General features: G+C 51.6%; 6 protein-coding genes across 6 annotated transcripts; 3 read left to right on the top strand and 3 right to left on the bottom strand.

Moving 5' to 3' along the window:
- Window positions 1-856: 856 nt before the first annotated feature.
- On the top strand, window positions 857-2,847 carry BDV17DRAFT_280747 (uncharacterized protein; the record flags this gene model as incomplete). Its single annotated transcript, XM_073759930.1, has 3 exons — window positions 857-1,496; window positions 1,544-2,036; window positions 2,085-2,847. The coding sequence occupies 3 exons, from the start codon at window positions 857-859 to the stop codon at window positions 2,845-2,847; spliced, it is 1,896 nt and encodes a 631-aa protein (XP_073617323.1).
- Window positions 2,848-3,798: 951 nt separating this feature from the next.
- BDV17DRAFT_280746 (putative MFS transporter Fmp42) lies at window positions 3,799-6,056 on the bottom strand (the record flags this gene model as incomplete). The annotated part of the gene is made up of 4 exons (XM_073759929.1): window positions 3,799-3,939; window positions 3,973-5,383; window positions 5,430-5,577; window positions 5,633-6,056. The coding sequence occupies 4 exons, from the start codon at window positions 6,054-6,056 to the stop codon at window positions 3,799-3,801; spliced, it is 2,124 nt and encodes a 707-aa protein (XP_073617322.1).
- A 179-nt stretch (window positions 6,057-6,235) lies between these two features.
- Window positions 6,236-7,272, top strand: BDV17DRAFT_39626 (uncharacterized protein). The gene has a single exon (XM_073764473.1). It carries the CDS (start codon window positions 6,362-6,364, stop codon window positions 6,917-6,919), a length of 558 nt encoding a protein of 185 aa, XP_073617321.1. The 5' UTR covers window positions 6,236-6,361; the 3' UTR covers window positions 6,920-7,272.
- Window positions 7,273-8,054: 782 nt separating this feature from the next.
- BDV17DRAFT_39606 (Zn(II)2Cys6 transcription factor) lies at window positions 8,055-10,430 on the top strand. Its single transcript, XM_073764472.1, has 9 exons — window positions 8,055-8,220; window positions 8,294-8,322; window positions 8,389-8,583; window positions 8,646-8,956; window positions 9,011-9,278; window positions 9,338-9,793; window positions 9,842-9,948; window positions 10,004-10,103; window positions 10,155-10,430. Exons 1-9 carry the CDS (start codon window positions 8,210-8,212, stop codon window positions 10,289-10,291), a joined length of 1,614 nt encoding a protein of 537 aa, XP_073617320.1. The 5' UTR covers window positions 8,055-8,209; the 3' UTR covers window positions 10,292-10,430.
- A 1,218-nt stretch (window positions 10,431-11,648) lies between these two features.
- On the bottom strand, window positions 11,649-12,322 carry BDV17DRAFT_289714 (uncharacterized protein; the record flags this gene model as incomplete). Its single annotated transcript, XM_073761721.1, has 2 exons — window positions 11,649-11,736; window positions 11,820-12,322. 2 exons carry the CDS (start codon window positions 12,320-12,322, stop codon window positions 11,649-11,651), a joined length of 591 nt encoding a protein of 196 aa, XP_073617319.1.
- Window positions 12,323-14,126: 1,804 nt separating this feature from the next.
- Window positions 14,127-19,571, bottom strand: BDV17DRAFT_280744 (uncharacterized protein; the record flags this gene model as incomplete). The annotated part of the gene is made up of 7 exons (XM_073759928.1): window positions 14,127-14,456; window positions 14,717-15,721; window positions 15,768-15,781; window positions 16,203-16,549; window positions 16,593-16,644; window positions 16,688-17,014; window positions 17,051-19,571. 7 exons carry the CDS (start codon window positions 19,569-19,571, stop codon window positions 14,127-14,129), a joined length of 4,596 nt encoding a protein of 1,531 aa, XP_073617318.1.
- Between the last annotated feature and the right edge of the window lie 1,911 nt (window positions 19,572-21,482).

Genomic DNA, 21,482 nt, shown 5'->3' with positions numbered 1-21,482 from the left:
GGCTGAGCCAGCGCCAGACCTGGACCGAGCAGTCGGGCGCAGAAATAATGAGTTTGGTGAGAAACTGAGAATACAAGGCTGGACATTACCAGCCAAGGTCGACCGGCTCGTTGAAGGAGAAACCCGATTTGACGTGAGCAGTGGGGCCCTCCGTGCCGTGTTGGCAGCGGGTGTGGCCTGTGGTGCCACCGCGGAGCCGTATTACCGTACCTGTCATTTACTAGCAGTGTGCTTTTGACAGCACTATACTTAGCACGAAGTAGCATCTAGCTACTGTAGACAGAAGTTGGAGTATAAATCTTTCTACTATAATACTTCATCTGATATCCATCTGATATCCATCTGATATCCATCTGATATCCATCTGATATCGTAAGCGGGATAAGCACTCTAGCAACATCAACAATACAGTCGCTGCAGGTACTGCTGACGTACGGCCGCCTCAGCCGCCCGCAAGGATCAGCGCAGGGACTGAAATTACGGTACACGCGGTACAGGCCAGTCTCCGTAGCAATTCTGCAGTTGCTGTTGTCTTTTCTGCAGAATCCGACCCTAAGGAACCTCTAGTCCTCTACCCTGGTCTTTCTCCTCTTTCTTCCTCCATCGCCTATATTTCTCCATCATGCCTGCCCCTGTGCCACCCCGGATATCGACTGATTCCTGATATTAACCTGCTCTTCCGATACCCCTCCCCTTCGCTCCCTCTGTTCTCGCTCTTGCTGTCGACCTCGATCCTCTTCCCCCCCCCTTCTCCAGCTGAGAACAGGATGCTGCTCTTGGCATCTATTCAACCTCCGAGTTCGTTTCTCTACTCCTGACGGAGTTCTCGTGTGGAAGCAACGACAACGTTCCGGAAATGCCCCCGAAAAAAGACGCCCCAGGGCGTAAAAAGGACGCCATCCACTTCGTCAACGCGCGACCGGCCTCAGAAACAGAGCGCTTGAATATCAAACGCATGGTTCGCGCCCACGTCGGGAAATGGATCTCGACCCAAACCAAGGACCGAGCCGCTGGTTCCGCTGTTGTTGTCGACCCCCAGGCCCCTGCGCTTGTGGCATCCGCTGAAACCCCCGACGCCTTCGCCGCTTCGCAGGCTTTCGAGCTCGACTCTGATGACCCGTACCTCCCTTCTACCGCTACTTCATCGACCTTATCACCTGCTTCGTCTTCATCTTCGCGCACCTCTCCTGAGTCATGTGCTTCGAACTCTTCACATACTGCGATACCCATATTTACCGCGCCTCCGCATTCGCAATCGGAGCTCACGGTGGCTGTCCTTCCGCCTCGTACTGTTTTTACTTCAACGAACTTTGATACATGTCATCTGGTGTGCGATGGTCGGGAAGGCTGTCAGTGTGACTGCGCCGACTCAGACACTCCCAGTCCTCCCCTCTCCGGAGACTACATCGAAACCGTTGGTGCTGGCCGCCTCGATCCGTTTCGAGTCTATGGAATGCAATATGAACCAGAGATGATTCGAAGCTCGGAAGAATATTGTACGTAGTTGTCTCCTTTGTATTGGGCTGATTGCTAACTTTGCTAGGCTTGACGTGCCTCTGGCCTGGTCTCACTCCTGGTCCGTCTGGAACGAACATGCAGTCCTGGTTTCCAATGTCTTTGTCCGATCCGACTCTATTTACCGCATTTCTATTTGGCTCTCTTTCACACATGCGTGTTCAGGCGCTCAACGGCTGGATTCCCAAACAATTGTTCCACTCAAAGCAACAGCGCCTACTTGAGAGAGTGGAAATGGAGACAATTAAGATGGTCAGCCGAGAAATGGACAATCCGACTCGTGCGGTTTCTGATGCCATAATCTGGAGCGTCGTCTGCATGGCACACAACAAGGCAGATGATAATCTGCCGTCATTCAAAAGCAACCCTTTCACTGCACCAATGCAGCGTCTGCAGTGGCTTGATGTTTATGGTAGCCTTCCGCCAAACCTCGTCCATATTGGGGGCTTGATTCAGATGATTAATCTGAGAGGTGGAATTGACAAGATTCAGCTCCCTGGTTTGGCTTCGGTAATATCATTGTAAGTTCATTGCCGCATCTCGGTTTCATTTGTGCTGACATCTCAAAGTTCCGACATAGTAACCTCTAGCACATTTCTCTCACGAACGGTCTTTCCATTCGTCCCTCTTGAACCAAGCCGCAAAGGTCTGACGATGCAGGAGCTGTTGGGTTACACAACAGATATGGTGGGTCAGTATCATGCATACTTTCAACACCTGGGCATACCACGCAGCCTTGCGGAGGTTATCTGCGCCATGAACACATACACCGCCTTGGTTGACCATTGTCTGGAAGGCAAAATGAGCTACGACCCCAGTCTTCTCGCCGACCAACGCAACCTCCTTCACTACACCTTCATATGCCTCCCTGCTGCAGGCATCTACCCCGACCAGAGTAATATCATCCACAACCCTCAACCCCAGCCCCAAGATATTGTCTACGAAGTTTTCCGCCTCGCAATCTTCATCTACAGCGTCGGCGTCATCCTCCCGCTCCCGGCACAAAGCACACCCCTCGCGAAACTCGCCGAGCTCCTACACAACATACTCCGATCCGCACCATACCTTTCTCTCTGGGACGCGCCACAAGCGCAAATTGTTTTTCTTTGGATTTTGGCACTAGGTGCCATTGCGGCCACCGATACCCCGTATCGCGGTTGGTATATCCAGACCCTATGGCAGGTCATTCGTCGTAATCGAATAACATCCTATGACGACCTGCAACGGTACCTAGCTTTCGTGGCATGGTACCCGGTGGCTTGTGACAAGCCTGGGCTAGAGTTATGGGAGGACCTACAGAAGACAAGCGGTGCATCGTCGATGGCGCGGTGATTGGCTATCATATCGATAAAGGTTTTCGTCCAACGAAGTCACTCATCGTTATGACGAAATTCGTCGACCACTCTGTGCTACGTGGGTATCACCTGGCCAACCCTATCCAGCGAGAGCATCCCACTGCATTAAAACCAGAAATACACAGGAACGCAGCCGGAGTTACCTTGTTCGGCATGCCGCCCTGGACATTACCAAGTGAAATCATCTTGTCCGGATGTGATTGGTTTATCAAAAAAAATCCTGGCGACGTCTTTGCCGCCTCGCTCTGGAATATTTATCCATGATTGTCTACCGCTATCGCTCGGTATTTGGATATAATTTCGGTCCGATGCTGTATAGCCTAGACAGCTAACTAGCTCAAGGAAGCTGCATGCTCACGCTCGAGCACTTGTGACAAGGCCCACCCAAGCGAAACCAGCACCTTCCATTCTATCTGCTACTTATTCAGGTAGGCAAGGAGGCGCTACGATTTATGACTGTGAATCAATCTTGCTTCGCTTTGCATTTTTACAGCCTTTTGTTACCATTTTGTTGAGCGGAGAATGCTGACTATTCTAGGCCCCCTCGTGGCATACTTATACTTGTTTGCACATACCCATATCAATAGCTGAATATATCTGAATATCTATATGTATATCATGATATCTCACACATACCAGGTCCTAGTCAGAATTCATATAACCCAGAAGAAAGACAAGAAATCTCACAATTCCAATTCTAATCGAGCTCAAGTAGTGGAGTGGGTATAGCATGAAGCATAAGTATAAGCAAAACAGGTACATGCATTAATTGTTTGTCAGATAGAGTAGAGTAGGGTGATCGCTATCGCTATCAATCATGGTCAACGTCAATGTCAATGCCATGCCATTATCGTTCCGTCTCGTTTGGTTCAAGGTATGTTGCGCCGAAGTCAAAGGGTCATGTTCGTATTGTCAATCAACCACTCAATTAAAGCGAGCTCAAACTCCCATAAGAAGGCGACTGGTTTGTCGGCCGATTCGGCGCATCAAGAGGCTGATGTTGAGGCTGATGCTGAGACTGAAGAAGAGGCTGTTGCTCCCAATCTCTCGTCGAGACACCATCGTAATTCTGCACCACAACTGCAATTTCCGGGTCTGGCACTGGCATTGCAGAAGCAGTTCCAGGGGCAGGTCCATTTGCATGGGTTCCACGCTCCGCAGCCATAGCGGACGCCCTCTGCCAAACGAACGCGACGAGCGCGGAGCCCGATAGAGCCGTTAGCCCTGTTAAGATGAGGTTAACGGGAATGGGGTTCCCATCGAAGACGGTGAACGTTAATGCGTCGAGAACGGCCTGCGCGAAATTCCCTAGCCCCGCGACGCAGATGATAAGCCCGTAGACTTTGCCGAAGGTGTGGAAGCCGAAGACTTTAGCTGCGTAGTCCGAGACGGCGGTGTAGTAGAAGGGTCGGTAGATGACGAAGAGGGCTATATTTGCGTATGCTGCCGGTGGGGAGTCGGGAATGCAGCCTAGGATGCCGATTATGGTTGCTGTTGATGCGAGGACGAGGAGGACGAAGGGCGTGCTTGCGTTGTCGAGGATTGTGCCGATGAAGGGGACGGCGCAGAGGCCGCCTAGGGGGAGGAGGATGTCGAAGACCTCGTTTATTTGGCGGGCGGCGGAGACGGAGCCGGAGAGGTACTCGTATTGTTGGCGGATGGAGGCGACGAAGTAATTAATGCGGAGCATTTGGAGGACGGTGAAGAAGGCGATGAGGGCGAACCAGGGGGAGCGGATTTGCTCTATGGCGGAGTAGCCGTGCATTGCACCCCAGACTCCACCGGTGGTGTGCTTGTTTGGTGCGTCGGATGCGGGCAAAGCACGTGTCGCGTTGGTCTCGTTGATGCCCTGGCCGTCATTCAGTGCCAGGCCTAAATCAGTGATGGTCGATGCGTTGTCATCGTCGGCGAGGAGGTTTTGGATTTTGCTAACAACATTTTGGCGGTGCATCCGGCGATCATTGCGTTGTCTTTCGCCTTCGTCGCGGTCTACGATGCGGTCGTCGACACGATCAGCTACTTCTGCCATTATCTGGTCTTCCGCTTGTTGGACCAGTTCTCCTGCCGTCTTGTATGACGTCTTTGGCATAAAGGACAGCTGTGCAATCAGTATGAATACAGGAACCACCAGGTACACCGTGAAGAATTTATGAGACGAGAAGCGGCCGTCTGTTTTCTCGTTGGTAATTCGGAAGATCAAAAATAGAGCACTGGAGGCATCGAAAGCTCCCGTCAATGCAGACAAAATCAGCCCGGACCGAGCTGGGAAGGTGTTTGAGAGTTGGAAAGATGAAATGAAAATGAAGGGTCCTCCCAGAGCTAGCAAGAGATATCCAGAAACGTATGCATCGAAGGAAATACGATTCGCAAGCGCCAAAAGAAGTGCCCCAACGAGGAGAAAGGTACTCCCAATAATTCCGCAGACTCGGGGGCCATATGTGTCAAGTATGGTACCGACAGGGAGGGCGCATACATTGGTAGCAACGGCCGCTATCGTAAACATGAGATTGAGCCTGAAGACAATTAGCCCTGCATCGCCTGAATTGTTTATGCGCTTACCGAAGCTCCTGCCCGTAGCAAGCATTGCCCTTTCCAGAGCAGGAGTCGCTGTAAACCCCCTCCCTGATGAAGACGGGTTTGATTGCTGCAAACCCGAACACTACACCGGCGGCGAAGAAGCAATATACTATGGCAACAAATACCTGCACTGTAGAGGATGTCAGTCAAGCAAAAATGAAAGTTCATAACAGAGGTTGTCCTACAAACTCGCTTTGCACTGCTCACTTCGAAAGCTCCAGTTGTCTCCAGCGGTCCCCAATTGTCTTGATGAAAGTCATCCGATTGCGCCTGACCCCCTTCCGCCGTTTGCCGCCCCTGGCCTTGCTTGGAAATAAGAGAAGACACTCTCGATAGAGGGTTTTGGTCATCATCCGCCCCGTCTCTGGCGGCCTGGGTCCAGCCCAAGCCTCCGTACGGGTTGAAGTTCAAAGGATGTCGCAAAGAGCGAAGATCGGTAGTGGACGGGAATGACGAGGCCACGGAGTCGTCGGGAAGATCATGGTACGATGCTTGGTCATCGTCATCGTAGGCTTCTCGTCCTGCGCTCTGTTCGGGATCTTGAGGGCGGCGAAGGGGTGCTTGATTCTGTTCCCATGACTCCAAGTAGGAGACGCGAGGAAGGGACATTCTAGCTGCACAATTGTCAACTCGACCAAAGGAAGTGGGTGAGATAAGGGATAAAGCACCTCTTTGGCTTCAGACCTCCTATCGCTGACAGCAGTCTGGCCTGTGACCTGTCAATCGGCACGGCTCAACGGTCGTCAGGTGAAACGGCGGTTGCGATCCAGACGGGCCGTGCGGGGTACTAGGGACAGGGTTTGATGGAGGCTGCACGGCGATGCGATGATATAAATGATACAGACTGTCGATACAGTAAAAGAGTGAAAGCGCGGTTGGAATACAAGAGAGAAATGAGATGATTGACGTCGGCAATGGTAGAAGTGAGAAAGAACAAGCAACAGGAAGCTGCTCGAGGTCTTGGGACAACGTCACCTGACTGGAGCTCTCCCCGCATTTGGCCTCTGGCTGTATCTTCCGTCAGCTCTCCCAGCTCTCCCTCGGCCTCCTTCCAAGGTTCTCCTGCACCATTCCAAAACTCTGCTGCAGTTCGTCCACTGGCGGCATTCCGAAGACGTGACTCGGACTGTCGGACAAGATGCACCCGCGGCGTGCCAACCTCTCATCTCCGTCTTCCATTTATCTCCAGCCTTGTGCTGTGTGAAATTTGGACCTGCCCGTTTGTGCAACAAACAAAGAGATTGCAATTTCTCAAGACTGTTATTCTGACTTCATCACCTGGCCAAGCCTCGGGAACATCCTTGGAACTTTGGAAGCCATCAACAATCAGCAACTTCTTTGACATCACGAGTCATGCCGGTAGATCGTCGACGGCTCTCCTCGAAGTCTCGAACCTTCGAGTTGTGCAGGAGGCGGAAAGAACCCTTGCGAGTTCGCAAATCGTCCTCGACCTCGTAGGCTTACTAGGCTAGCTTGCGATCGGCTATTTCTGCTCCTGACAGCTATGCGTTTCGGCCTTGGCTAGTTCTCGAATCAAGATTGACCCTGCCGCTACCCTTCACGAATCGCGGCACGCGTGCGACTGCGGTTTTCGAACCACTCAGGGTGCAAGGTTAATGGCGCCACGAAGACTTGCAGACTGGCGGAACAACCTGCATTCTCGGCAGCTCCAACTCGGCATTAGCTGGGCCGCCGTTGAGTTGATTGGATCCAGCTAAGCAAGGACGGCCAGGCTCAAGGATCCTTATGCTGGACAACTGATTTATGCGATGGCGGCTGCAGAACCATCGGATGCTCCCAACCGTTGAAGGTTCAGCTACTGCAGCTAACGGGGCCCATCAACGTCTCCGGCTCCAGAATGACTCCGTGGCCCAGCAGTCAAGCGGCGGTAATTCGCAGGGACACTGCATGCGATGCACAGGCCAAACTCAATTTAGCAGCAGAGCCATGCCCCTTAAAAAGGCTGAAATTTGAAAATCCATGGCACTCGTCGACGTTATGTGCATTGTGCAATAATATGGCATGAGCGGAAATGCTCCTGAAGCTCCAGTGACAGAGCGAAGCGAAAGCTCCGGCGCATGTGGGCTCTCCCGCTTTCCGTGTTTAGCTGTGAGGATTGCCTCGTTCGGGCAGTGATCGGACGTTGGCGGGCCCGTCGCCATGAGGTTCTCGGAAACGAATGCGAGCGGTGATCGAGAACCCCAAGCTCGAGCCACACTTCAGAGTTAGGGATGAGTTCCGTTTCATTTCCACCACGAACATCATTATTCACCAAAACCTGTCAGGCTGCCATGTGGATGGCAAAGTCAAATTAAACAAGCATCGCCCCCTGAAGCTGCGAACATGCCGTCGATACCGAGGCTCTCCCAGATCCCTGCCTCCTCTCGTTCTCTTACTCTCCCAGGCTTGGTGCCGTTTCTTTCTTGTCATTTTAGTTGCGATGCTAATTTGACGGCTCCACTCTGCATGAACGGTTCCTCCACAGTCGAGCCGTTGTACTAGTATTTTGCCCATCGCAATCACTGTCACATTGCGTTAAGCTGCATCTACATCATTAGTGCTCCTTATTCTTTGGACGTGCTCTTTGTGCTGTCTCCCTGTTCATTACTTGGGAGTTCTCGATCGCGTTTCAGAAATGGGTTTGCTTCTTTTGAATTTTGTACTTGATGTCCATGATTGCCCCGTCCAGCATTGATGTTTGTTTCTGCTGTCATCTATGGCTTTGACCAACTCCGTCCAAAGACAGCTCTGCCGATAACGTTATGAGGGGCTGGTAAGTGGGATATGATTTGACCTCGGCACGCGTTCGGCGGCGATATTCTAACCTTGCCTTTTTATTCCACCAGTATAACCTGCCGCAAACGCCATCTGAAATGTTAGCCCTTCCCTCGGAAGATCCTCGACTCCCCAACAGTATTAGTGCTTAACGATGACTACCTAGGTGATAAGACTGGACCTGAATGCCTTCGCTGCCAGCGTTCTGGACGACAGTGCATTCCTGCGCCAGCGAAGCCGGAGGAGGTCACTTTCCGACATGGTCAAAACCCGTCGATGCGATCCAAAGGCCCGCCTCGCTACGGTGAAAATGACTTGTCTTTTCCGGATGGTCAAGTTTGGATGGACGTGCCCCCCGAACGTGTGTACTTAAGTCCTGCCGTGGTGGATGGGGTCCTCTTGGTTCAAGGCTAACTGATTTAGTATCCTTCGAGGACGAGACCGATCAGACAGCCTCTGAATATCACGTCGTTTCGGCCGAATCATCACCGGTAGTCCCGAGAGGCGTGCGCAAAGCTCGATTCAGCGCATCAACCTCGACCATACCCTCAATACCATCTCCCACTCAAACATTTCCTTCAGGTAGCCTTGAATCATCGCGCAGGATCTCTCACACTAGGACTCTCTCGATGGATTCGCTGCTACCACTAGACACTCCGCGGGATAATCCCAAGTTGGCCGATTTCAACCAAGCTTTCCTTTTACGACATTTTCAACGAACGCTCGGGCCATGGGTACGTCAGGCCTTCCTTCCCTCGGTAGGCGCTTTACTAACCCGATTGCTTCAGCTCGATTCCTGCGATCACGAAAGACAATTCTCCATGGACGTTGTGGAGCGCGCACCCTTATACCCACTGCTACTCTACGCTTGTTTGGCCACCGCAGCCCGCCACCTCTCACAAACGACGAACCTCATTCCACCGAATACTGCAGACGAATATCATGAGAAATGCATCGCCATACTGCTTCCGGGGTTGGGGAATTGGGAATCGAAAATTGGTCTTGATATTCTACTTGCGTCCACCGTTATACTCCGCTTCTTTGAGCAAATTTCATGTACGTCGAGTCATCTCCATAGCTTAACTACAAGCGAAAACGCTCTGACAGCCCTGCAGCGCACACCCCCTCGAACGACTCACAGCGCCACCTTCTAGCGGGCTCTGTATACATAAGCTCCCACCTTGACTGTGCGGTATCCGGCGGACTTGCGGAAGCGTCCTTTTGGGTCTTTGTAATGCAAGATATCCAGTTCGCGCTAGCTTCGCAGAACCCTCTACGCCTTGAGCTGAGCCCGTTTGATGAGAAGTTACAGCAATTGTGGACGCATCAGACTCCCCAGACGGACCGCGACTGGGCTCATCGCGCGGTATGGCTTCTGGCCGGAGTTATCAACCATTGCTATGGTGTACAAGACCCTCAGACCAGCGAAACGGAAAGAAGCATTTTGAAACACAGGATCAATGCCTGGGGAGCCAGGAAGCCGGATAGCTTTCGGCCGTTGCATTTTTCTCTCGCGGATCCACGAATTGGGAGACCCTATCCTGTTGTTTGGTACACCAAATCACTATACGGTGAGTTTTCAGCGCACGTCCTTTCCGAGCTGTACTGACTCAGACCAGCAACTGCTGCACAGCACATTAGCATGGCCAAAGCCTTGATAGAAGACTACGAGCTACGGAATCTATATGCGAGTCTTAATGCCGGTCAGGACACCAGCGCAATAGAGGTTCGTCGGATAACTTATATCTGAGTCGCCAACTTGAGGGTTAATACTAGATTAGGATGGCGTGACCAAAAACCTGGGCATCCTTTTCGGCATCGCCCTTTCAAGTGACGGCGACCCTGCCGCGCGAATAATGGCCTGTCATGCATTATGTGCTTGTAAGGGATCAAGTCCCCCACCTATTGCTTTATAACTAACGATAATGACAGTCGGGTCATGGGTTCATGACGCTCTCGCAAGGCGATGTCTCCTTGATTTGCTCCGAAAAACAGAATCAGAGAACGGCTGGCCCTGGACATTTGTCTCGCAGAGGCTAAGCCAAGAGTGGCGCCTACCCGCAAGCTAACATTCCTTACAAACACATCATTTCAGAGGGCGGAGGCCTTGACCTTTCCCCAGCCCATCATCATCTCTCCTATATAATAAGCGCCCCAAGGGTGTCTTGAGGATCGACTCAGATTCCGTCCACAACTTATAATACATCCAACAGCATTTCGGATATCTAAACTACAGGGCTGACGGCGAGAGAGCGTGGAAAGGAACGGCCTTACTGCTGGCTTAATGGCCGCTCAACCCATGCCCCAATTGTTCGGTCAGTCATCATTGCTTGCATATCGCCTGGCTTATATATACCCCTGACGTTTTCGTGTACGGTCTCTGCATATGCATGTGTTCGCGTTAGAGCGAGTTACGGTTTTCCTTTGTACATTATGGAATATATATATATATATACATGTATAAAAATATGACATACGAGATGCATTACGACCCCACGGTTCGACTTTTAACCTCATTAATACGCTGGCTTCTGAATACACTCGGTCCTGGATCCCAAATCGCCTGGTCAACCACAAACTAACCTATCTTTTGTTTCGGCCTCTTCCCGCATCCCTACTACGTACTCTTCGCAGTCAAGCTTAGAACGAGCATGAACATCAGCCCACGGCGAGAGTCTCCGGGAGCTCTCTAGTTCTGAATGGGTTATAGGAAGCAGTCAGCGACTAAGCCTTATCTCTCGTCTTCGTGGCCTTCTTCTAGAACGGAAGGCCAGAGACCTTTCCAGGCGTCTACCACAACCGGCCCTGTCATACATCGTGAACCTTCATGGCGGGCTCTTGCGCGTTCAGATTTAGATGCAGGGTCATGTTAGGATGCCATACAGAGTATCTTATCTACATATTTATGACTGTGCCTTGACACTCACAAGTGCATATATATTGGTACTAGTCTTTTTGATACATTATCTCGTACATATGCATACATAAGACAGACGGAAAGAACAGGAGTATTAGGGAGAACTTTGGAAGGAAACAGGAAACAGGATAGAACAGAACAGAACAGAACAGGATAGAGCGTAGAAAACACAAAACGCAGCGTATTGTGAATCAAAAGAGATAAAGAGACCGAGATCAATCGAAACATGCATCCATCAGTCACCAATGACCCATACCAGATTAGATTCCTCCGTCGATTATGGCATGGTAAGCGTCCATACAAATCCAAATCCAGGTTCATCTGCAATCCGCACACCGTAAGCATCCCACATCCGAGCAAGTCTCGTCATTGCTGTTTGCTGCCAATCTAGGCAACTCAAAATCTCAATCATTTGAAGTCTTCGGGTTCCCAGTAGGCTGTCCAGGGAAGAGAAGAGAGGAGATCCGCTACGGAAAGAGAGAGTACTAGACAGTACCCAGGTAGTCTGTCTAATCAACCTCCTTCGCATCCGCAACAGCGGCCTTCTTGGCACGCCACAGACAGGCACAGCACACGGCCGTGAAGAAGAACATGATACTAGATGAACCATTAGCCATGCCTTTCTCCCAAAAATGGTAAGGGAGGGGTTGGTGAGGAAGGGGGGGGAGGAGAGTACAAACCACATAGCAATGCACAATCCCCAAACACTCTTCGCCTCAACACAAACCCCCCTAGAGGCCCCAATCCACGCCTTATAATCCACAGCCCCAGACAAGTTCCCCAAATACGAACTCAAATGCGTCGCAAAGGTATACGCACTCGACCCATCATCACCATCCCTGGAACTCAAAATCTCCCCAATATCCCCACAGTCCAGATAAGAAAGCGGCTTCCCAATAATAACCGAAACAACAATCACCGCAATCAATAGCAAAAAGTCAACCCCACCAGCCGCGAGAAACGGCAGTATATCGTCAATGAACAGGATCGATGTGATAATGCAGTAGATCACCGCGATGCAGGTGACACTGATTGTGCCGATGAATATTGAGGGGGGCTTTGCGTCGTAGGAAACGATCTCGGCGATAAAGTTTGCGACGAGCCCGATTATTGCAATTAGACTGCAGCATTGTATGAGCCGGGCCAGGAGGAATGTTGCGCTTAGGGCGCCGTGGGCGGGCATTTTGGTAGTAGAGAGAAGAAGACGAGGAGATGTAGGTGTGTAGGTGGGTAGGAAGTCGTCTGACGTGTCGTGGTGGGTTGGATGGAGATGGAATCCAACTGCCAGCAGAGGATGATGTATACTCGTGCCGTAAGGAGGGTGTCGTTGACAGCCAAAATCGAAATGCGATGAGATGGAAAGATGAAAGGAAATCAAGGAGAGTCGTAGTAGTCGTAATCGTAGATATAGAAATACCAAAGGACTGAGTGTCACAGACAGCCAACTGGAGATTGGATTGAGCTGAGATGAGACAAGAAGAGAGAGAAAGAAAAGAAAGGGAAAGAGAGCAAAGGAAAGAAATCGCTATGCTAGTAAGACACTGGAAGATTGCTGGTTCTGAACCGACTGAGACTGAAACCTTTGAGCGAGACATCAATGAACTTATATATCCAGAGTCTAGGTCTAGATGCCTGGATCTCTAGATCTAGACTTCTTTGTCAAACATGAAAGAAGACCTCCCATTAGACGGTATTTCTGCACCGACGATCATTCAAGCGCCAGGATGTCAGAGCTTCCTTGTAGTCGGGAAGATGAGGCTGGAACGCATTGAGCTCGTGTTGGCCCAGTCAAATCTATGGATAGCAGCATACTACATACTACATACTGTCAAAAGTCCTTCAGGAAGTGCAGGAAGTGCAGAACCTTGGCCTACAGATAAATTTGACAGTCTGGGCTAGTTAGGGCATGCACCCCACCCAGCGCTTACACCGGGACACTCCCAGCCAACGGCTCCCCCAGCGTCGTCCAATCTGAAGCAGAGCCCCGGCGCGTAATTCTCCGGTCTCTTCACGACTGCGAATCATTTGCATACTGCCATTAATGGGATTGTTGTTTATAGTAGATGCGCGATGATCTCATGCTGATCTTCTTCTAGTCTAGCTAAATTTACGTCGGGACGAGATGGAGATGGTAGGGTCTGAAGGTCTAGAGGTCTATATTAGGAATGCAAAAGCACGGCGCTTCCCTTTAGCTCTTTAGCTCTTCAGCTTTGTTGTTGCTTCATCTCCTTTGTTTGTACAAAGTACCCATTCTGCAGGAGCTGAATCGTATCCGTGCGCAGGGTGCTTGAGTTCGCTCAAAGGCTGGGAAGAACCACAGTGTTTCACACCGGGCTCGCGCCAGCCTATCATGTTGGAACCGACCAGACTCTATTCTGTAGGAGAGCAACATCGGATACTCGTAGGTAAAAATAGTGAAGCAGGCGGCATTATGTATGATGCGATGTGCTGTGTCTACCAAGTCAGTCTCTTAGCACATTACGGTAGTTCAGGCCAAAGCCATCGCACCTGGACCGGCCGTGATCCATCCAACCTCAGCTCAGCCTCACTCATCGCATCGCAATGTCTCGATTCTTCCAAGCTCAACAAGTCCAGTCCCTCGGGCCACACGTCACCCTGGACCCAATCGGTCAAAGAGCGATAACGCATTGCCCAAGTCAGATTCACCCGGCCCAGCACAAATTTCTTTCAAGATGCAGTGCTCCTGCCCATCGTACTCCGTCCAATCCAAATCCCAATCCTCAAAAACAAGCATAACCATGGCGGTAGCTGCGATGGCCCCCCCCCAAATACCATAGCCGACGGAGTCATCGCACTTCGTCTTCCAAAGTCCCATGCTCAAGGTCAAGTCCAAGCATGCCAACCTGCACAGATCTCTCCCAGAGACGCAGCCCTCGTATCCGTTGTCGTCCGCCCAGACTTCAATCCTCAAAATCGACCATGCAATGACCGCTCTCGACTCTCGGACACCAGAAGAGGACCACGGATTACCCCGAACTAACCGGCGGGATAATCGCAACCTCCTCCCCACCCATAATAACAACCTCCCCATTCCCCTTCCCATCCTCATCCTCTTCTGCACCCTCTTCGTCAGGAATATCAACATACTCATCCCCGACAGCAACACTACAACTCCCTAACACATTCTTCCTTATCCCCGGGTACCGGCTTTCAAGTGTGCGGAAGAGCTGCGAGAGGGGGAGTGGCGCCGGCAAGGTCTCGGTGTTTTTGCCTGTGTATGTGGAGGCGGAGGAGAAGTAGTGGATTGTGAATGTGGACATTTGGGGTTCTTCTTTTTCTCGAAGCAGGAGATATTTCTTTGTTGACGAGAGGAGATGAAGTGAGTAAGTAGGTAGGTTCGGAGGTTGAGAAGGAGAAGGTTGGTTGAGGAAGTTGAAGTTGGAGGTCGGTGGGGAGGCTGCGGGGATCTTGTCACTATCTTATCTTGCAGTCTAGTAGTAAGTAGAGCTACGTTAGCTACTGAAAACACTGTAGTCAACCATAACTCATCATATTGCAAATCTATGTACAGAAGATAAAGGGAAAATCACCCCGCCACCACCCGAAACGCTCCCACCAAATCCTTCCTCAGATCCTCCCAGTTCTCCAACCCCACGCTGACCCTCAACAACCGTCTATCAACACTCTTATCAGACATCGTGCGCCACTCAATCAGACTCTCTACACCGCCCAGGCTCGTCGCATGCTGGAACAGCGCTAGCTTACTCGGCAATTTCCGAGCGTAGTCCTCCTCTTTCATTGTTATCGAAAAAACAGGCCCGAAACCGTTGGGCATTTGCTTAAGCAGCCAGGATTCGTCGGATTTCTGGAGGCTCGAGTGGAAAATTGCTTCGAGGGCTTTCTGGGTGGCTTCCTCGTCGCTTCCTGGTAGTGGGTTCGGGGTTTGGAGGGCATTATGCAGCCACAAGACTAGGTTAGTTGCGTTTTGACTAAGTCGTTGCACGCGGACCTCGAGAGTGCGCAGGCTGCGCACGCCGAGCCAGCTTTCCATGTTGCCCATTACGCTGCCTAGGAAGAGTCGGTCTTGGAAGAGCTGACGCGCCCAGTCTTTGTTTCTCGTGGCGAGGACGCCGCAGAGGACGTCGCTGTGGCCGCCGAAATACTTGGATCCAGAATGCATCACCAGGTCGGCGCCCCATTGGAATGGGTCTTGAAGGGGAGGAGGGGCAAATGTGCCGTCGATGATCAGGTACGCTCCCCGCGAGTGTGCCTTATTCGCATACCCCTCGATGCTGAAGGACGTTCCCTCGGGGTTGACGGGTGTTTCCAAGTGTATGACATCCCCCGCCTCTAATTGCTCAGCCGGGCAATCCAAGGGCATCTTCTGCATTCCTGTCAGGCGGCTGAACATATCAATCACCCCGTGGCATCCATGGTATCCATTGCCAATAGAGATCCGGCGAGGGTTCAGCAGGACAAGAGCGGCATGGAAAGCAGACAGTCCTGATGAGTAACTGATGGCTTCGCCGTTGAGGAGGGACGAGAGGATAGCTTCGAATCGGGTCGGATTGGGAGCGGACAGGCGAGAGTATACGTGGGATGTTTTGTCCTCGTTGTCATACTATAGCAATTAGATTCTGTTGGAGTAGAATGAACGTCCGACTCACCCCACTCAGGTCTGCTAAGGGCGTCAACTTGTCCGGGTCGTCGGCGTAGCGGAAAGTGGTAGCAACATGGATCGGAGGCGCCACATCAGTGACCACATTCAGCGCATCATCTGCGTGCAGCGAGCGCGTCGAAGCGCCAATGTCTTCATGGGGTAGCATTGTGTTGAGTAAGGAAGAAGGGGGACTGGCGTGTTCAAGTATTGGAGTAATGAGGGGAAAACACGTGACTGCGGGGTCGGTGGAGATTGCGTGACTGTAGATACCTAGGTAGCAGACAGCAACCTGAGCAACTGTATTGTATATCCTACAGCTATTCTACCGTCGAAGTGAGCCCATCCTTGACGGCTCACGGATTGACCCAGGTGCCGCCGACTGGAAGTTGAACCGGTCTACATCATCAGTACTAGTATTCGTCAATTGAGTAGGGAAACATACCAGCTTCAGAGTCGAACGCAATAGTGATATCGTCGTGTTCACTGGGATACTCTGGCATGTCGAGACAGACGAAATCAGAAGCAGGGTCATCCTCGGTCCTGGGCAAGGCGAACTTGGCATCGATAATTCTGACGCCGTACTTGCCACCTCGGTTGAAACCCTCCAACGTGTCGGTGCCTTTCAAGACAAAGTTCAAGCACTTTCCATGACTAAAGTTGTTGAGGAATGCTATCAACTGGACCACCTTATCTTGACGGACAATCTGTATCCGAGCCATGCTCGACTCCCACTTCTTGGTAATTGGAACCACCATTCGCCGTCGGGATATCATGAACGAAGAAGCAACACTACATCATTAGCAATGTATTAACTGTGAAGCGGGAGTTATACCTGTCGAAGAGCACAGTGAAACCTGTAACAGCTTTTTCAAATTCATGTAGGCCTAAAGGATTAGCATTGTACAGACAGATGGCCAGAGAACGTACCCTTGAGCGTCATGAAGTCAAACCTTCGAACCATTGGCTTGACCATGGCTACTTGAAGGAAATCTGCTAAGCCATCTTGCACTTCCGGCAAAATGAGGTTCTCGGCGGCCGAAACAGTTAAATCTTGCTGTGCTGGTCTGTACAAACTGAGGCCAGTTCGGTTGTTGACATCCAGGCCCAACTTCAATTCACCAGGACCAAGATTGAGCCGATCAGTGACAGACCCCCACTCTGATGCGATGAATGCCCGCAGATGCTCGGAGAGGACGGTCGGGCCGTAGCCGTGATCAACATAGTCATGTTCCTGGTCAATAACACACACCGTTCCTGCGGGGAATTGAAGATGCTGTTTCGACGGTTGACCAGTTGTCCGATCGGCCGGCTCTTCGATGGTATAGGCGCGAATGGGTACATCGGCTACCTTGAGTTCTCTCTGCTTGGGCAGCATGGCCAGAAGCAATGAGTGTAGGGTAGTCCGCTCGCGAGTGTCCTGGAAGGTCATCAACATGGACCGGACGCGGCCCTCTTCCTTGACATTGAGAACGAGAGCCGGTGCCCCATCTTCACCTCGTAGCAAACCGAACAAGACCGGCGATCCATATCCCAGTATATGGCGCACGCTGCTCAAAGTCTTCACCTTTGGTGTCGTCAACACTGTGACTCGGAAGCCACGGTGAGCACTTCGAGTCCCTGTTCCCTCGGTCACAGTTACTGAGCGTTCGAATAACCTGACACGACACCGCTCGATCGATTCCGGAGGGAAGGCCTTTGGCGTTCCTGGATCCATGTACTGGAATAACTTCAAGGTTCCTTCGAAAATCACCGACTCGCCAGCTTCCGGCTGGAGACTGGCTTCTGTCTTCCGGGTATAGTTGACGATATTCCAGAGCATTTTGAAATCGTCCTCCTTGAAGTTGACATCTAGCTCGAAGCCGCGAGGAAGCTTGACCCTCATCGAGTGCGTGTTGATTTGCCAATCGACATCATCCCACGTCGGTCCCTTCTTCTTGTCGGATTGAACCATGACATTGACCAGGTCACTCTGGCTGGTAATGGCGGCAAAAACGTACCAATCAGCGCGATCACGGATAATGGACAGCGCGCACGGCATAGAGAACCGCTGATTATCATCCTCCTCTGAGCTCACAGAAACCTCGACAAACATACTCCCGTAGCTGAAGTAGCGACTGCTGTCGCCCAAAGGCATCATTTGCACAAAGGTCGGCCCCTTTCCAGAGTTGTCCAGCAACATGGATCTCGAAGTCGCCCCGGAAAGGACTGCAGACACGTCCGGCGCGAAAAAAGGATATCGCACCCATACACTGGTGTCGGACTCGGTTCCAGGAGGTATGGCTGCGAGGATATTGTTTCTTTTGATGGATACCGCTAGCGATCGCAAGTGGCTAGCAACGGTTTGATATACTCCCAAAAGATCCTCCAACTGTTTGTCGCCAGTAGTACTGACCACCGCAATTAGTGCATCAATACCCATTGCACCATAGCGAGTCACATCTTGATGCTTCGGGACGATGTTCTCGTTGATCCACAGTGCCTTGGCCAGATCAATCACAGCCTGTTGTGCCATCTCAGGATTCGGCCGGGAATTCGGCCTTGAACTTGAAGGACGCGAGCGCGCATACGCCTCCAGCCTCTTCTTTCCACGCATGAACCACCAAACTGCAGCTCTCACCCACTCTGTGAGCGATGTTTCCATCAGGGGCTTGACGTTCTCAGCCGAAAGCTGGATCAAATCGTTATACCGTCCTGCATATTCTTTAAACTCAGTGAAAGCCACCTCGCCAAACTGGCTGGCAATAGACCGCAGTGAGTATTTCGGTGGTTGCGGGCTTGTGGACGTAGTGCGGCTTTCTCGACTGGATGGGCGGAGCTCATCACTGACGTCTGGCGCCAGCTGGGGCTTCGGGGGCGAAAAGCCTTGCATGCTCCTATTAGGCGCCTGGCCAGGAGGAGAAATATTGACAGGGCTCGTACGGGTGATTCGAGGGCTCGGCGGACTCGGAGGGGTACGAATAGGACTTGACGGAGCTGCAGGCTCTGTTTCAGAAGCCGGCGCAGACTCGTATAACGAACTAGGGCTGCCGGGCGATTTCTCATTTTCAGGAGAGGTGGGCTCTTCGTATTTCTTCTGTAATGCGCGGCCTTCTTCCACCTCCATTTTCTGTCGAATGCGCTGCGCGACTGAATCCGCTCCAGGAGACGCCCTGAAAGAGAGACGAGAACCACTCTCGCCGAGATTTAATGCCATCAGGAAATCTGCATCTTGGGTGTTTTTGACGAGCAGCGGTGTCCGATTCTCTGGGCGTGGGTTGCCACCTTGGTTGCTGAAGGAAGTGTCTAGTCGGAGGTGAGGGCTTCCAGCGTGGACGCCATTGGCATCATTCAGTCGACTCGAAGTTTGACTATGGCTACGAGACCGATTGAACGAAATCTCAATGGTTGGTTCCTCAGACTCGTCCCCGCCTTCACCAATGCACACGGGGGCTCCGTCGGCGAACTTTACCCTCAACCCCTTGCCTTTCCGGGTCTTCATCCGCGTTATTGTGGGAACGATTGGCTGCGATTGTGAATGGAGGTCGGTTGGGGGCAATGAATCGTTAACGGGGGAGGTATTTGAGGGATCGTGAGAGTGCCATCGTTGGGATACATCCAGGCGAGGAGGGGTAGGAATCTCTCTAGAAGCCGGAGCACTATGACCACCAGCAGATAGTGATTTGCTGCGAACGGGACCCAAGAATGCTTCAACTTGCTGGTCTGCAGTGTTCTTAGGCTTGTCTCTTGAGAACAACTTGTCCCTCCAATGGCTCTTCTTGGATACCGGTTTGGGTTCGGCATCCACGAATGCAAAAGGATCTTCAGCAGACATTATGATTGATTTCAAAAAGGAGAGTAATTATCGAATCGTTATGTTTTTGGTATGGCGCATCGCAGATGTCCAATGGTGATCAGGCAACCAAGGCTCGTCGAGAGTTCTTGGCCCTTTAGAATGTCCCCGCTCAGAACCACCGAGGGGAGTATAACGCCACGAAAGGAGCAACTTTGAATCCGTCGGACGCAATTTGGGGAAATCGGAAATCGACGACTTCTGGATGACGAATAACCAGGCAGTGTAACAGTATCGTCCAACAATAAGAAAAGGTGGGGAGAGCGGTAGCGAAAGGTACGAATCGAGATATCGACCCCTGGCGTTATCTGTGAGAGTGCGGAGCGGGACCGGGAGGCTGGCTTCGAGGCGGAGGGAAGGAGGAGGTGACTAGTAGTAGCTGAGGACAAGCTCCGGGGCCGACGAGTGTTCTTATTTCTTCACAAAGGTGAGTTGTGCTCCTGCCACCGGCCGTGATTGCTTGCGCTGTCTGGTGTGGAGTCGGGGACGAGCGATCTACCACGACCAATTGATCAATGACCATTCAGGAACAAGAAGCAGACGGGAAGTTTGCGAGAAGGGGCATTTGCACAACGTCAAGGGGCAAGAGGGGTTTTACCTGGACAGAGTCCGTAGACTAAGAGTACGGAGTAGATAAGTGGTCAGAACAACAAGACCCCAGATTCGAGGACGCTGAGGTCGACAGTATTGCAGACCAAGAAATAGACAAAGCGCACGAAGAAGATTGCGTGAGCTGGGCCAGCAGCTGTACCTGACGGGTTTGTAGAGAAGGCGCCGAGAATGAAAAGAAGATAAGGATCAAAGAACGAGAGTCAAAGGGAAGATGGGCGGAAGTTGGAACCCAGACAGGTGGGCAGAGTGTAATGGCCGATGGGAGCCCGTGCAGGAAGCCTACGAAGCCTCCCCGACCGTCTTTGCCTTTAGAATTTAGCCTGCCGTCCAGGAATGCCTCAGCGCCACTGACCTACTCTGCGTTTCTGAAGTGAGCCTCGTAGATACTTTCCGTCCACAATAATATATGCCGACTCTCACAATCTCTCAACTTCATCAACCTCGAACGCCGTGGACCGTGATAGATCGCCGTCTCGACTGTCCTGGTCACGTGCTCGAACTGAGACTCAACCAGCCTGTGCAATTTGTTGTCTTATTATTAGCGCTCCTAAATATAAGAGCGGACGACCTAATCGACCGTTCTTCACGCTACGAATTGACGCAATCTCCCGGCTGGGGTCTTCATTTCGTTGACGCTAATGCCATACTCCGTTTATACATTGCAGCCTCGGGACTCGGGAGGCTGTCCGCAAGCGCTTAGCGGTTCAGCTGTGACCATTCTCCCCGGACTCTTCATCAATTGCCGTGAACATCAACATGTGCTGCATATACGGAGTAGATACACAGAGTACAACAAACTCGAAGCCCGAAATCACAGCTTCGAAAGCCCGTTAACTTTGAACATCAGATGGCGAAGCTACACTGACGCGGACTCACTCGTGAGAGGACCTGAACCAAAAGAAATGAAACCCCTGCACATGGATTAGCGCCAGAGCAGTTATCTTGGGAACATCAGGGCGTTCCCTGTCCAATAACCAGCAGGAGGAACCACCCCACTGCCGCGCGATCCATTGGTGCTCGTTCAAGAGTCAAGCCCTCCCGTCATCCTGAAACCGGTCGTGCTCCGTCTCAGACAACGTCCGTCTCGTCTCACTCTGCGGTGGGTCGTTGAACTGCCCTCATGTGGTTTCTGTGATATGGTCTATTCGTGATATATTTCGAGGTCACTTCAAGGGTGATATGGTACTCCATAGGCGCTGCGCGAATTTTGTCAAAGCCCAGAATCTTCAGAATGTGAATGCGCCACAAGTCGCCCTGTGATAGGGAAACGCTCAGCCACGC

Source organism: Aspergillus undulatus (genome assembly GCF_047715775.1).
Source record: "Aspergillus undulatus strain CBS 261.88 unplaced genomic scaffold BDV17scaffold_14, whole genome shotgun sequence".
Classification (NCBI taxonomy): domain Eukaryota; kingdom Fungi; phylum Ascomycota; class Eurotiomycetes; order Eurotiales; family Aspergillaceae; genus Aspergillus; species Aspergillus undulatus.
The sequence above is the reverse complement of the archived record's forward strand: the minus strand, read 5'-3'. Positions and strand labels throughout refer to the sequence as shown.

Coding starts and splice junctions, on each gene's coding strand:
- BDV17DRAFT_39606 (XM_073764472.1), top strand. Junction 8,323..8,388: donor CCGCAAACGCCATCTGAAAT/GTTAGCCCTTCC, acceptor ATGACTACCTAG/GTGATAAGACTGGACCTGAA. Junction 8,584..8,645: donor GATGGACGTGCCCCCCGAAC/GTGTGTACTTAA, acceptor TAACTGATTTAG/TATCCTTCGAGGACGAGACC.
- BDV17DRAFT_39626 (XM_073764473.1), top strand. CDS start 6,362: ATGGTAGAAGTGAGAAAGAACAAGCAACAGGAAGCTGCTCGAGGTCTT.